Source organism: Zootoca vivipara, chromosome 9 (assembly GCF_963506605.1).
Source record: "Zootoca vivipara chromosome 9, rZooViv1.1, whole genome shotgun sequence".
Taxonomy (NCBI): domain Eukaryota; kingdom Metazoa; phylum Chordata; class Lepidosauria; order Squamata; family Lacertidae; genus Zootoca; species Zootoca vivipara.
In genome coordinates this window covers 40,117,243-40,132,593 of record NC_083284.1, presented here as the reverse complement: position 1 = coordinate 40,132,593, position 15,351 = coordinate 40,117,243, and the positions used below count along the sequence as shown (strand labels likewise).

Genomic DNA, 15,351 nt, shown 5'->3' with positions numbered 1-15,351 from the left:
GGGATGGGCAGAAGTAAAGAAAGACAACAGTTGTGCAAAACAAAAACAAACAAACAAACAAACCTCTAACAAGATACAGTGATGCCTCACAAGACAAAATTAATTCGTTCTGCGAGTCGCTTCGTCTTGCGACAATTTCGTCTTACAAAGTGCCTTGGCAAAAAAAAAAAACCGCAAAAAAATCGTCTTGCGAAGCACGGCCATAGAAAACTTCGTCTTGCAAGTCACCAAAAACATCGCAAAACGCTTTCGTCTTGCGAGTTTTTCGTTGTGCGAGGCATTCGTCTTGCAAGGTACCACTGTATGGCAATTAGGGAATGTGCCAAAGAGAAAATTCTTCTCTGAGATAGATGAATCTTGTGCTTTCCTATTCAGTAACTATTATTTGTCTCCTCTCCTTCACCCAAAGAACCGAAAGCAATATTTTTATCTGTACCACTAGCCTGTAAGACAGGTTAGGCTGAAAGAAAAGTGACTTGCCTAGGACTACCCAACAAGTTTAAGATATGAAATATCTTGGTTTTTAATCCAAATCTACTCTTCTACTAACTGTACCATAGTGGTTCACACACATATTCAAGCAAAACGTTCAAAATATATGTACACACTCACAGAGTCTGAACTGGTTGTGACTGACTAAACAGGAAAGGATCAATTAAGTAGGTCTACCAGCAGATACTTTGGCTACACAACAGAACTTTTCTGTTTTCTCTTTCCCCCCAATCATAACTCTTATATCTGTTCAAGGGGTTCCTCCCAACCCTAAGGAGCAGATTTATTTATTTTTAAGTGACAACCCAGCAGAAATATATTATATAAGGTTATAAAATTATTCAAGGAATTAAGTGGCAAGAGAGAACTTTGTCACTCTCATTCATGATACTAACATTTGTGGACATCCAATAAAATTGATCAGCAACAGTCTCAGGAGAAAAAAAAGCAAAGTACTTCTTCACACAGCCCATAAGCAGTTCATGGCACTCACTGCCACAGGACGTGATGATGACCACTAGCTTAGATAGCTTTCAAGGGGATTAAACAAAACGTATGGAATCTGCCAACAGTTGTTAGGACAACATGCTGTGTGCCACTGAACATCAGCTGCTGGGGAGCAACAGTAGGTCTTCAAATCCTGATTGTGAGCTTCTTAGAAGAATCTGGCTGGTCAATGTGGGAAACAAGATGCTGAACCAAATGAACTTTTGGTTTGATCCAGCAGAACATAATCTCATTTTCATTTCTATAGCACTTTCCCTTCCCTTCCCATGCCACAGTCCACTCATACTATGTCTACAATATTTCTCACCCAGCTACGTGTAAGTTACTTATCTAGATTACTCGTGGTGAGCCATTTTTAATGGCCTGCCAACCTCTTTAAATAAGGCACCTCTTCTTACCCTTTGAAAATCACCACTTCTCACCCTGGTGTGGTGCCATTGTTAGAAGGTCTTAGAGGTACTTAGAAAACAGGAAGTAGTGCTGATAGGCAGCCAACAATATCACACTTATTTCCTAAACAAGCCCTCTGCTCTGCTGCGTGTGCATGTGCATCTGACTGACTGCCTGGTGAACATGTGTGCACATGTGCAAGTGAGCACGTGCTGGCAGTCGTGATCACCACTGGAGGGGTGGCCAACCCGCAATGCAGAACTTGGGCTAAGAAAGGTTACCCACCCCTTATCTAGACATTAGTTTCCCCTGCCATTGACAAGCTAACTGAGTTATTAAAAAGTTTTGCTAATGACTGAGGTTTCAGTCGACACACCTGATATGTTCCAAAATTTCAGTAACTATACAGTGTGGTAAAATAACTCTAGACACAACTTACGGATTTCTTCAACAATATCCGGATCACATTCTTTGTATTTATCTATTTCTGCCTTTAGTTGGTCTCTCTTCTGACGAAGGGCAGTAAGTTCCTTTATGAGTGCAGCACGTTCTGCCTGTGTTAAAAAATTAACCAGTATTCTTAAAAGGTGTCAATTACAAGGAAAGTGTTTCGTGCTACCCTCTTTTCTCTCTAAAGATGCAAGCACCAGATCTAGAGCTATGACACTGATTCAACGAAACAGACTTTATACTGATGCATATTTGGGCTAAGTGGCATTGCCTGTAAAAAGTTTGAGCAGTTTTCAGTACAGTAGGGTTGTATTTTATGTGTGATTAACTTGTGTGATTTCAACCTTGCATGGCTTAAATCCCTGAAATCCCAAAGGTGGAAAGCTTAAAAGCTCCTTTTGAGCTGGGTTTTCCCAGCACAGAAAGAGACTTCCAGATGGTCACACAGGGGTGGTTCAGGTATACTGTACATGATTTTGCATATATGTGCCAACCCCAACCTAACCCCACCCTAACCAACGCAAGGCATGATTGTACTGTATTATACTGCTGCATTTGCCAGCAACATTGAAATAGCATCTAAGAACATCATAGTTGTGAAAATGTTCTGGTGCAGAAGTAGGCATGTCCCACCCTGAATGTTTAACATTTATTTGGAAGTGCAGCAAGCCCTAAGAAAAGCATTTTTTTAAAAGAACAAGATCAATATAAGACCTTTTTTTTCTTTATTCCTATGCTTCTGCCCCCAATATAATACACAAATATCAGAGCTACTGCAAAGGTGCTTTTCAAGAGGGGTTTTGCCTACGCCACCTGCTGCCACAAATGCACCCCAATTTAAAGAATGGCTTCCACCTTTAACATCCCAAAGTTTTCAGATTATGATTTATTGTGGATATTTCAGATTCAGTAAAACTTACAGTGTCTTGGCGCCCCATTTTTGATTTCTCAATGGCTTCTTGTAAGCTTTTTTTCTTTTGGCTATATTCTGAGAACTGAAGGAAGAGAAGAAACAGAACTCAAAACAATTTATTTTTAGTAAAAACCTCTTCCATCTTTATATTTGACTGTACAGTTACAATTTTTCAGCTTAAGAAATAACAGAGTAAGTCTGCTACAGGCCTATCCTTCAGTGATAAATCAGGATTCTGACCAAGACGTGACTATTTCATAAACTCTCTTTAATCTTGAAGCATTTTAAATAGCAAAATAGGGTACAGGGAACATGACCAACTTCTTTTTACACCCTCCTAAGGGAAAAGGCAGGGGTATTAAATGGGCTAATTTGATCCACACCTAGTGTCAAGAAACAAGACTAGATAATCCCAAATTCCAAACACCCATCCTAGAGCTTGAGGAGCACTTCATTTCTTATAGATCAGTTTCCGTATTTTGGCCTAGTTTTCACAAACAGCAGACGAGGAAGGAAATCTAATTCTGGACTGTAGCACTTCAGACCGCAAGTGCCTCTCCCCGATGTGAAATTTGCACATATATCCATTTATGGATATGACGTATCTGCTACACTGAAGCAACTCATTTGTTCTGGATGAAACAAATACCTACATACCAAAGGGGTACAACAACTGAATAACCAAGCTGAATACAACCCACCAGCCATGTACTGGGGCCAGTGAGCTTTTAAACTTCTTGCTATTGTATCTTCAAAATTGCATCAAGGTGGTTTATGAAACCACTGAAAGGTCGCCATAAACAGCTGGTGGGTGTCAAGCTGTGCAGGCCTTCCAGATACCATGCAACAAAGACAGACAGGGTTTAATGAAATGAACAGCAACTATATTTATTATGAATTCAAGTAAAGTTCATGTGAATATACTTACTCTTTCCAACATTAAAAAAAAGACTAGAGGGGATTCCTTCCAATGCACGTTCATGGTTTATTAGCAGCTAGTCAAAAAAGCACCATTGGCTAAGCAGTAACCTTACATGCTCCTAAGTTGCCCAGCAATTCAATTATCAACAAAATATAGTGCTTATAATACTTATAATGCAGAGGCTATTGTGTTTCTAAGGTCTCCAGAAATCCTGCTTACATAGCACTTTTTCAGATTCATTCTTCCAGCACAAGACTAAGAACAGTTCACAACACATTATTCAAATGACATTGCTAAGGTTCTCTTTTGTTGACTCACTGACAAGTACTTACAGCTCCCACTCTATCCACATCGCCTTTTATGGTGAAGCTTTTTAAAAAAGGTGTCCTTCCACTGCAAAGATTTGCAGACCTCATCTCCTGTTTTTTTCCAGTCAAATGCAGAAACTCAGATCCCCACGTTCCAGATTCCAAAACTTTAAAGCAGACTAACATGAAATCTTCCCTTAAACTTGTTTTACAACTCTGTTTAGTAGTACAGTGATACCTTGGTTGTCGAACTTAATCCGTTCGACTCCTGGAACGGTTCGAAAACCAAGGCACGGCTTCCAATTGGCCTCAGAAGCCACGGAAACCGCATCAGAAGTTCGGCTTCCAAAAAACGTTCGCAAGCCAGAACACTTACTTCCAGGTTGGTGGCGTTCAGGTGCCGATTTGTTCAGGAGCCAAGCCGTTTGGCAACCAAGGTACCACTGTAGTAGAAAAGTTTCTACAAACCTCACTGCAGTGCTAAGAACACATATTAGAAGAAAAAAGTTGTGATGAAATCAATGACCCTTTCTCCCAGATAGCCATGTTTACGACCATGGTGTTGCTCACACAAATGCAAGCCCTAATCAGAAAATATGCACTGGCTAGAATTCAAACCAATGTCCTTTAAATGCAGCCACTGAAAAGTATTCCCTGCTATAATGACCTTTTAAAGCTGTAACACACTTAATATTTTATAGCCAGGAAAACAATGTAAATATGGCATAAGGACATAATTAAACACACACAAACTGCAATGCTAAAGTAATCACAGCTGAGTTCTGACCAGTGCTTTTTTCTCCAGGGGGTACTCAAGGGTACACAGTCCCAGCACTCCCCCCTAAAAGAAAATCTCTGGTTAAAAGTGTGGTATAAAACATGCAACACGTGGGCGACACACAATAATCTCCAAATTAATTATGCATTATTCATCATACATTATTTATCAAAACTTCTGAGAAAAATACAAAACTTTATGGGAAAGCCCCAGAGACTTACAAACTACCAAATCTGAAAGGAACTGTTGATATCTGATTCCAATGAATTTTTCAAATGTTTGACTCAGTCTAAATGTCTAATTCAAATAGGTTTTATAATATTTAACTCAGTCTTTTGATTTCCTTTGGACTGAGTTAAATATTATAAAACATATTTGAATTGGACATTTAGACTGAGTCAAACATTTGAAAAAATCATTGGAATCAGATATCAACAGTCCCTTTCAGATTTGGTAGTTTGTAAGTCTCTGGGGCTTAATTTGGAGATTATTGTGTGTCGCCCACATATTGCATGTTTTATACCACTATTTGTACTAGCAGCAGAGGTACATTTTTCCTGGTTAAAAGTGTGGCATTTATTGTAACAACTTCATGGTGAGTACTAGCACCTTTTTTCTAGAAGAAAAGGACTGGTTCTAACCACCATACAAATCCTATGTTCTTAACAATTTATAACGGTTTGCACACCTGCTATCTAGAAAGACATGCATACATCATAGAAATAAAATTTAAAAACTGACTGTTATGCCATGAATCTAGCCACATCCTCAGGAACGGGGAAATGTTAGTAGCCTGGTTTACACATTAAGTCTAAACCACAGATAAAGCAAACTGGTTTAAAGTGAACATCACAGGGAAACAAGCCAGAATCCGGTTTATCATGATGTCCAAACGTACTCCTAGTTTGTTTCTATCCAAATAAACCATGAACGTCGCCAAGGTTTGTTCTTGGCTTAATGTTTGTGGATTGTTTGGGGGAAACAAACCACAAGCCCAGGTTCCAATGTCACAACAAGCCAGACTCTGGCTTGCGTCCTGGAATTCCAGCAGCAGCAAGAAAGGACACATGCAACAAGTCTTGGTGCAACCCAAATAGCATCTAAAAGTTTCATTTTCATGTCCGCTGCTACTTTCTCTTTCCAGCAGACTCCATGGCTTCAGTGTCAGTCAAAATCCCTCAACCATTTGCTTCTGTTTATGCCGCTGTGGGTTAAACCACTGAGCCCAGGGCTTGCCGATCAGAAGGTCGGTGGTTTGAATTCCTGCGATGGGGTGAGCTCCCGTTGCTCGGTCCCAGCTCCTGCCAACCTAGCAGTTCGAAAGCACGTCAAAGTGCAAGTAGATAAATAGGTACTGCTCTGGCAGGAAGGTAAATGGCATTTCCGTGCGCTGCTCTGGCCACATGACCCGGAAGCTGTATGCCGGCTCCCTCAGCCAGTAAAGCAAGATGAGCGCTGCAACCCCAGAGTCGTCCACGACTGGACCTAATGGTCAGGGGTCCCTTCACCTTTACCTATGTTCTATCTGGCCAGCTAATGCATTCTGGAGAACTCAAAAGCTTGCACACTATTTGTGACATTTCAGTTGCCCTAAAAATGGTAATGCATCACTATGTATTCCAAAAAAAGAACCTGGCTTCAGTATTTAAATGCTAGTTGGTAAATGTAATTTGGTTTACAAGGAACTGTGTGGATCTATTGGGAAGAATTCAGTGCATTCATTTCATCAGCACAAGAACTATGGGCTGCAGAACAGAACCTTCCCCCCTGTCTCCCCCCCCCACCAAATCTGTTCTGTTTTGGGGGTTCTCAAGCCTCTGGAGCAGATTATGGGAGGCTGCACACGGAGAGAGGAAAATAAAGGAAGTTCCTGTTGCACAAACAGAAATCCTTGTGGCAATGGAGCAAGTACACTGGATACCACCCATAGTTCTGCAAGCAACTCTTAGACACCAGCTGCCCTCTAATTGTAGCAAGCAGATAATAACATCCAGATTAATACCCTGGATTTGATTAACGGTTCTATCATAACTGCAGTAAGACTTTTGATTAACTATATATTTAATATACAGATCATTTTATCAGTGCAGTGTATCTCTTCTTATTCAATTAATTCTGTTCATGGCAATATATATGCAATTGCAAAAAGTGTGTTTGTGTGTGTGTATTTTGCTTTGCCAGTTAGAAAACCTTACAGCTAGCAAAGAGAAACTAATTAATTCGGGCAAAGTATTTCTTTTTATAGTAAGACAAAATTGGAACGGGAACATTTTTGTATATTGAAAAGGCAGAGCAAAGCCTCAGTGCCTCATAAATGAGCTCTCTGGCTTGGCCTGAGGGACAGATGGTTGGCTGTGGAATTCTACATACACCAATTCAGTTTTAAAAGAGGCAGCGGAGAATAAAAAGGAGAGCTTTAACTGCATTTACCCAAAAACTGCAACCATGTGTGATTTTGCATGTCCATAATCCTACCACCTGCTTTTCTCTCCTGCCCCCCAACTTTATATATGCACACGAACACATGCTTTACATGGCACCAAATCCCATTTAGCATTTTGATGAGCTATTTTCTGTTCGCTAGAGTTCCATAGTCACCAGTCCATCTCCTTAGAAGTAAATCCAACTCAAGCTGTTACAGACTTACAACTGAAGACATTTTTGTTTCAACAACCTTTTTTCAGCTGGATCGGGGGGGGGGGGGAATGTCGTTTTAAAACCTATTTCAGTTGTTTTTATTGAAAATCACCTTGAAATCTATATACGTAATGTGATTCATAAAATCATCACCATTACCTTGAGGATGGCAGGCTAGTTCTTGAAACTATGCATTAGAGCAGAGGTCTAAGTAACAAGAGGTCTTAATTTTAGCAGCAAAGTAAACAGTTGTAGAACCTCAGTTAATAGATATTATGCTAGAATTTTGTCAGGGGAAGTCACCCTTCTCTAGGATTCTCAGTCTCTCTAAAGTAGGTACCCAATCTACCAAGCAACCCGGAATGCACAGACATGGGCGTACCCATGATCAAAACTAGGGGGGGCAAGGGGAGGGGCCAAGGCACGGAAGGGGAGGGGCCACAAAGTGGGCGGGAACGGCGAACTCGCGCTCCGCCGGGCTGTGCCCCTCCCTAGAAGCAGGGCTGGTGGGCGGAGGCTGAGCCCAGCCCAGCGGAGCGCGAGTTCAGCGTTCCCGCCCGCCGCGCCGCGCTCTCTGGTTCCCCGCCGTGCTTGGCCTTGCCAGAGGGCGCGACAGGGAGCTGGAGGGAGGGCGCAGCGCGGCGGGCGGGAACGGCGAACTTGCGCTCCGCCAGGCTGTGCTCCGCCTCTGCCCACCAGCCCTGCTTCTAGAGTAGGGCAGCTGCCCTAACTTGCCCCGTGGTGGGTACGCCCTTGTGCACAGACTGTGAATGAATTAAGCAATGTCTTCTAGCTCATACTGACAGCTGCAAACATGATGGAATTCTGCAATCCTAACTCAAATTGCCTATTACAACTATTACAGACCAACTAAACAGAAAGGTTTCCTATACTCTTGGGTTTGCTACTTTCAAACGCAAATGTTAGCTGCCATGCTGTCAACTAGCTTGAGCTTGTGTCCCCATGCCCTCCTGTGCATCGTCTTCTCTGTTTCTTTAACTGTTTGGCTGCAGTGTTCCTGATCTCATCCCCGTTTATGGTTCATTTCCCCACTGGTATATCTGCTTCTACTGAAAACGTACTTGCTACCCTGCACCCCAAACCTACAGCTAATCAGTTCACCCAAGGCTGTTCATGCGCTGGCTAGCCTCGGCACAGTCCGCTGTTAACTCCAAATGCCCAGGGGCAGCCCTCCTTTTCCACTTACAAACCTTTTTTTTTTCCTGGCAAAGCTCCTGTGCTTTGAGAACTACAATGCAGGCAGAAATCCCACAATTAAACCTGTTCCCAGCATGGAGAAGCTATGACTGGATAAACTTGACCTGCAAAATGTATGCCTGCGATACGAGTGTTTTTAACACAGAAACAGTGCGAAATCAACGACTGACAATACATTTTGGCATCTGAGGTGAACCACAAAATGACCTTAGAATTCAACCCCAACGTATAATTCTAAGACCCAAACAGGGCATGGTCAGGTCTGTAGGGTTTTCTTTTTAAAAAAATAATAATTAAAAATTTAAAAAACTACTCTAATTTGGCTGTTGGCCATCTATCTACACTGATTACAGTTTGTCATCATTCAAAAGTAGCATAATCCTGGATTTTGTCTGGTCTTGGGTGGAATCTCATCTGCCACAGGCTCAGGAAAGATGATTTGAGCTTAGTCACTTTCAGTCTCAGTTTCCTGTAAATGAAAGTGTAATGTTTCTGAATACTCTTGAGAAGAGAGGCAAGATAAATGTTTGAAAAACACCTTTGTAACTAAAGTTCCATGTACTGTAAATCAATTAATATGGGTGCATAGGGTGCTATATTTCTGGAGTAAGGCTCACTGATTACCAGAAACATACAAATCAGGTGTTTTTGTTATTACCTTCCACATCACAGATGGCTTGGTATAGGACATAATGGTCCAAAAATTGTGATTCTCCAGGAATATAGGGGGCCATTTCACTAAATCAGAATGCACCCTGGTTTAGTCATATTGTTAAAAAATTCCAAGGAGGAGAGAGAGTCTTGTTTTCCTGGTTGGGTGCAGATGAGTCATACACCACTGCTGGTCCAAAATGTGCTGGGTGTGGTTCAGCAATTCCTCAAAGGCTAAAAAAACTGTAGGGTTTTATAACAGCAGTTGCTGAATGGGTGTATTTGAATACCGACAGAACTTTCTTTTGAGGGGAGTCAATCTTCCCAGTCTATGTATAAAGCATGAATCTGGTTGCATGTGGATAAAAACACATTTCAGCATATGTATCTTCTAAACCAAAGGCAACACAGAAATTTGTTGGTATGCCAAGCAGAATATTAAGGCCCAATTCAAATGTAGGAAAACCTTTTTGCATATTGTGCAGTCCTTTTTGGACTGCCACTTCTGATTGAAAACTGCAAGATCACATGTTTGAAAACATCCTTACGAAAATGATTCCGTTTGTTGAAAGCTTGCACATCAGGGCAAAATGAGGTAAGGGAATCTCTGACCAGAAACTTGGGAGTTTAAATATTTCAGCCCCACACCCCCAAACTCCTTGGAGCCAGTTTGAAACCTTCTCTGTAGTTTAGGCCCAGTTTGGTTTGCCAAGTCTGCAGCTCTCCCAGCTATTTAGCCCACTAAATAGCATTTCCATATTTTCCTACATCCCAAGGCCCTGTGCACAGCAGCAGCATCTCATGTGCCTGAACCTCTGCAAAATGTACCTCCAATGGCTCCTGGGTGTTTACTAGTGTTGTCAGGAATTCTGGTGCTTGAGATTTTGCACCAGTGTTATAGGACAGCATAGAGACAATGCTGCAAGACTCTTCCAAGCTCCTGTTTGGACTACTGCATTGCATTGCAGGTGGGACTACCTTTGAAGGCTGTTGACAAACTTCAATTATTTCAAAATAGAGCTGGAAAGTAAGAATATTTGTCAACTTCACTACTTCCACTCCACTTCCAGGCCCAATTTAACAAACTAGCTTTGACCTTTAATGCTTTGGGGAAGGGCCATAGGTCAGTGATAAAACATCGGCTTTCCATGCAAAGGTTCCTGGTTTATTCACCTGCAACTTCAAGTAGGGCTGGGAATGTCTTCTGGATGAAATTGCAACATCAATACAAGCAATATTGATCTAGAGCAGGCATGTCCAACCGGTCGATTGTGATTTATCGGTTGATCGTGGGGCAACCCTGGTTGATTGTGTGATCCAAATCAATTGCCCCCCCCCAAAAGGTCAACAACTTTGTCTCCCTCCAAAAAAGCTCTACTACTTTGGGTCCTCCTCCCCCGAAAAACCTCAATAACTTTGGTCAATCCAATGGGTAGATCACTGCCAGTTTTTTTATAGTAGGAGTAGATCACAATCTCTTGGGAATTTGACATGCCTGATCTAGAGAGACTAATAGGTCTGATTCCGTATAAAGCAGCTGCCCATGTGACTAAGGTACCTGAAAGATCACCTGTCTCCACCTAATCTTCTGTTTAGCAAAGTTTTTAATGTTTGATGTTTTAGTGTATTTTTAATATTCTGTTGGGGGCCACCCAGAGTGGCTGGGGAAATGCAACCAGATGGGTGGGAAATAAATAAATAAATAAATAAATTATTATATTATTATTATTACTGATGTCCTTTTCCAGGTGCCACCAATGGATGACAATTGGTATAAGACCCTTTTTAGTGGTGGTACTTTGAGTTTATTTTGCTGTCATTTCAGCACCAGGTAATTTTATTCTAGCTCAGGTTCCTATTTCCTGATTTTTAAAAAAATAAATTGTTTTACCAGAGCCCATTCCAAATTAACCTGGGAGAAGGAGGGTAATTTAAGCATGCCTAATTATAGAAACTGGTTATCAACTGACATTTATTCTGATATCAATTTACTATGACAGCACACTTCAATAAAGACACAACCAGCATACTAGGTTCCTTGTTATGTCAACATGCATTGCTTTAAACCAGGCATCCCCAAACTGCGGCCCTTCAGATGTTTTGGCCTACAACTCCCATGATCCCTAGCTAACAGGACCAGTGGTCAGGGATGATGGGAATTGTAGTCCAAAACATCTGGAGGGCCGAGGTTTGGGGATGCCTGCTTTAAACTCTCACTCCAGCTGTCCCTACTCCTAAGAAGAGTTCCTTTTTCTGTCCTTTAAGCAGTGCCCTATGAGTAGAGACTAGATTGCTTTCTGTGTTCTGTACAGCATGTTGTTTATGGAAAGAAGTGGCAAATAATAAAAGCTGCAACAACGGAATCTTTGGGGACACCTGTGCCGTAAATCCAATAAGCATCAAATAGAAAATAACACAATCACTGACATCTCATTAGAATATTTTATGATCCTGTAACCCATACTCAAATGAGGCACACAATTAAGTTACTTTTCTGAAGAATTACATTGTGAGCCTGCAGGCAACACCAGTTGTAAAATTCTTTTTGTATAAGGCTTTGTTACAGCCCGCATATAAATATTATGACAATAACCTCCTACACACTAGTAACTAATAGGTATACCTTAAACCTTATGTAACCAGATAAAACCATGCTTAAGAAATGTTATAACAGTCCTGTCTTCTTGAACTCTGCAGGATAACGGAGGTAGGTGGGGGTGGCCAACTGTTCTAACACATCTCCACTATTCACAATGAACAAATCCTATATGCATGACTCTAATACAGGTTTTGCAGGAGCTTAAGGAAACCTTTAATCAAGAGAAACAGCAATATTAAAACAACAATGACACATTGGGTGGAACATTTACTCTTGAAGCTATAGCTGATCAGGCTGATCAACAACCTCCTGAAACTAATAGCTGAGTACCTAGTCCTGTTCTGTTAAATTAAATTAAATATTTTGAAGCATATACAAAGTAATGAATAAATGGATTTGCCACGTATTTAAAAAGCACCTGTCGCATTTATATTCTCCAACATTAAAGAATGTTTAGCCTTGACACCCCACGGTTGGTACCCTATCCCAGGCATAGGCAAACTCGGCCCTCCAGATGTTTTGGGACTACAACTCCCATCATCCCTAGCTAACAGGACCAGTGGTCAGGGATGATGGGAGTTGTAGTCCCAAAACATCTGGAGGGCCGAGTCTGCCTATGCCTGCCCTATCCCCACACATCTGAAAGCATGCAAGATCGTTAAGGGAACAGAAGAAGAGCCTTGCTGGATTAAACCAATGGCACCATCTAGTCCAGTATCCAGTTCTCACAGTGGCCAATCGTCTACAGCAGTGGTTCCCAACAGGTGGTCCGGGGACCCCCAGGGGTCCGCGAGCTATGCCAGAGGGGTCCGCAAGATGCTATTAGAATAAAAAAATATATTAAATATATTTCGTAAGATAACAGATTTTTTGTTTTGGCCGCTTCCTGCATGAGCAGAGTCTAGCGCAAAACTAGAATTAGATATAGGCAGTAGTTCTGCTGTATGCTGTTAGGTGGCGCTTTACAAACACTACTGTTTTGCAAAGAGGCAGCGTGCGCATTCTACTAACGCTCACCTCCCCAAGAGGCTTTGCGGCGTCGGCTTCATTTGTGCGCTACTGCGCAGGTACCCTGTCTTCTCCATTCCCCTCCCTCCTCCCTGGCGCGCGCTGCCTCTTTGCAAAACAGTAGTGTTTGTAAACAAAGCGTTGTTTTTCGCGGAAGCTACAGTTCGCGTAGTTAAAAATGGACCGTTGGTTAAAAAGTGGTTCGTTAAAACGACAAAGGCCTACAGATGAAGAGGAAGAACTGTAAAAAACGTATAAATATAAAATATAAAAAGACTCTTAATTTGGCTCTCACTTTTTAATTTTAGGATTAGGAACTAATGGGGGTCCTTGTCACAATAGCGGCTCGATGAGGGGTCCTCGAGAAAATTTTGTTGGGAACCCCTGGTCTACAGGAAGCCACAAACATGACACCAACACCATAGTACCCTCCTCATTTTTCTTCCCCGGTTCCTGGTATTCAGTCATACGGCTTCCAAAACTGGATGCAGTACACAGCGATCATGGCTTGCCTTATCTTCTCTGAACTTGTCCGATACATTTTTAAAGCCATCCAAGTTGGTGGCCATCGGTACATCAGACGGGATTGGATGCCATACGTTAACTTTGCACTGTCTGAAGAAGTGCTTTCTTTTGCCTGTCCCGAATCTTTCATTTGTCTGCCCTGTATATATTTCAACATTCGTGGAATTTTTTTTCTTTTGTTACAGTGGCTACACACTACATTGACATTTTCATTGAGCAGCCGCCATGATCCCAACATCTCTTTCTTGGTGCAGTCATGATCAGGGTAGGTTTTATGGGATGTAAAGCTCAAAGATTTGCAGCAAAAAACACCCTACAGCAAACATGGCAACACCTTCATCAAATTCAATCAGTTGAATTTAAATCTGCCACTTTTTAACAATTAGCCAACTAAAGCTTACCATTTAATCAAACAACCACCACCAAACTTTTCGTATCCAATAATCCTGTAAAAGAAGACTGGAGAGTGGAATAATTGTAGGCTACAGGATGGTGGTCTCTTCCTTCACTCACAGAGAACAAGAAGAAAGACCCTCCCCCAAGCATATTTTCCTCCAAATTCAGAGCACTAAACAGATCCTCGCCTTCCTGTGACCTTTCCTCATTTTGCCACAGACAGTACAATGAACAGCTGTTAACATATAGCAAAGAAAAAAATCAGATTCCCCCCCCCCCATTTCTGAAGTTACAAGAGATTTCTAAGTTGTTAGGAAGTAGTTTGAGCAAGCACTTAAAATGCCCCATTCTACAGGGCATTCATTCACTGAAAAATTAACTGCATGCATTCATTTCATATGAATCTTAGAATTTCATTTCCTTAAAGGAACCAATACATCCCTGTATATTTTTCACTAGATTCCTGTGGTAGTGGTGCGTTGTAATTACCAAAGTAATTTGGCTTAGGCTATCAGTGCTTGATTGGATGGCACACTATCCACGACAGGGGAAAATACGAGTCTGAGATCATTTCCCAGAGAGAGGAATATTTCAATTTAATAATTATTTTATTAAAGAATCAACTAATTCTGTAGAAGGGTCAGCATAGATGGAACACATTGTTGTTCCTTCACAGTAGTAAAGAAATCAAGAACAGACCATGGGGTTGTGTATTTCCTCCACCCTTCCCTAGGGCACAAACTCTGTTTCTTGAAAGGAGACCATACATTGGATTATTCCTCCACCCCATGCCCTGCTGCCCTGAACTATGTCTGCATCTAAGTTAATCATAGTTAAGGCTATGAATGCTGAGGTCATAATCTAGAATTTAAACATCTTGGATGCAAAACGATTATTATGCGCAGTAAATATTTTAAGTGCTATCTATTAAGCATACAGCTCGAAACAGATGCCTAGGGCCAAAGCACTAGGTTACATGCAGAGACATTCTGAAAGTCTTTGTGGCCTAAAGAACAGATTATAAATACAGTGGTGCCTCGCTAGACGAATTTAATTCGTTCCGACGGTCAATTCATCCAATGAAAAATTTGTCTTGTGAGGCACCGTTTCCCATAGGAACGCATTAAAAATTAATTAATGCGTTCCTATGGGCTCCGGGGGACTGGCGGCAGTGGCGGCGCTTGCTCGCTTGGCTCCCTGGAAGGCAGACAGACAGGCGGCAACAGCCCCGCAGCTCTCCTTGCTGTCGGTGGCAGGGGGAGAGGAATGAAGGAAGAGAAAGGGTTGCTTCCCCAAGCCAAGGGGAAGGCAGGCGGCAAAAAGCCCACGGCTGTGCGGGGGCTTTCACACTGCCTCACTTTGGCTCCGTCCCCTGGAAAGCGAAAAGCCCCCGCACCGCTGCACTTCGGCTCTGGGGGACGGAGGCAGTGCGGGGGCTGCTTTCCCCCAGCCGCCTGGCACACAGCTGCTTGCCTTTGCAGCCCCCGCACCGCTGCACTTCGGCTCTGAACCCCGGAGCCGAAGTGCAGCGGTGCGGGGGTGTTTTGCCGCCTGCCT

General features: G+C 42.1%; 1 protein-coding gene across 1 annotated transcript in view; it reads right to left on the bottom strand.

Moving 5' to 3' along the window:
- Positions 1-15,351, bottom strand: part of MND1 (meiotic nuclear divisions 1) — a 40,520-nt gene that overhangs the window by 12,177 nt on the left and 12,992 nt on the right. Inside the window, exons 5-6 of the mRNA XM_035113364.2 lie at positions 2,760-2,834; positions 1,829-1,943 (exon numbers count right to left, since the gene is read on the bottom strand). Coding sequence (XP_034969255.1) covers positions 1,829-1,943; positions 2,760-2,834 — 190 coding nt within the window. The remainder of the gene's footprint in view (positions 1-1,828; positions 1,944-2,759; positions 2,835-15,351) is intronic.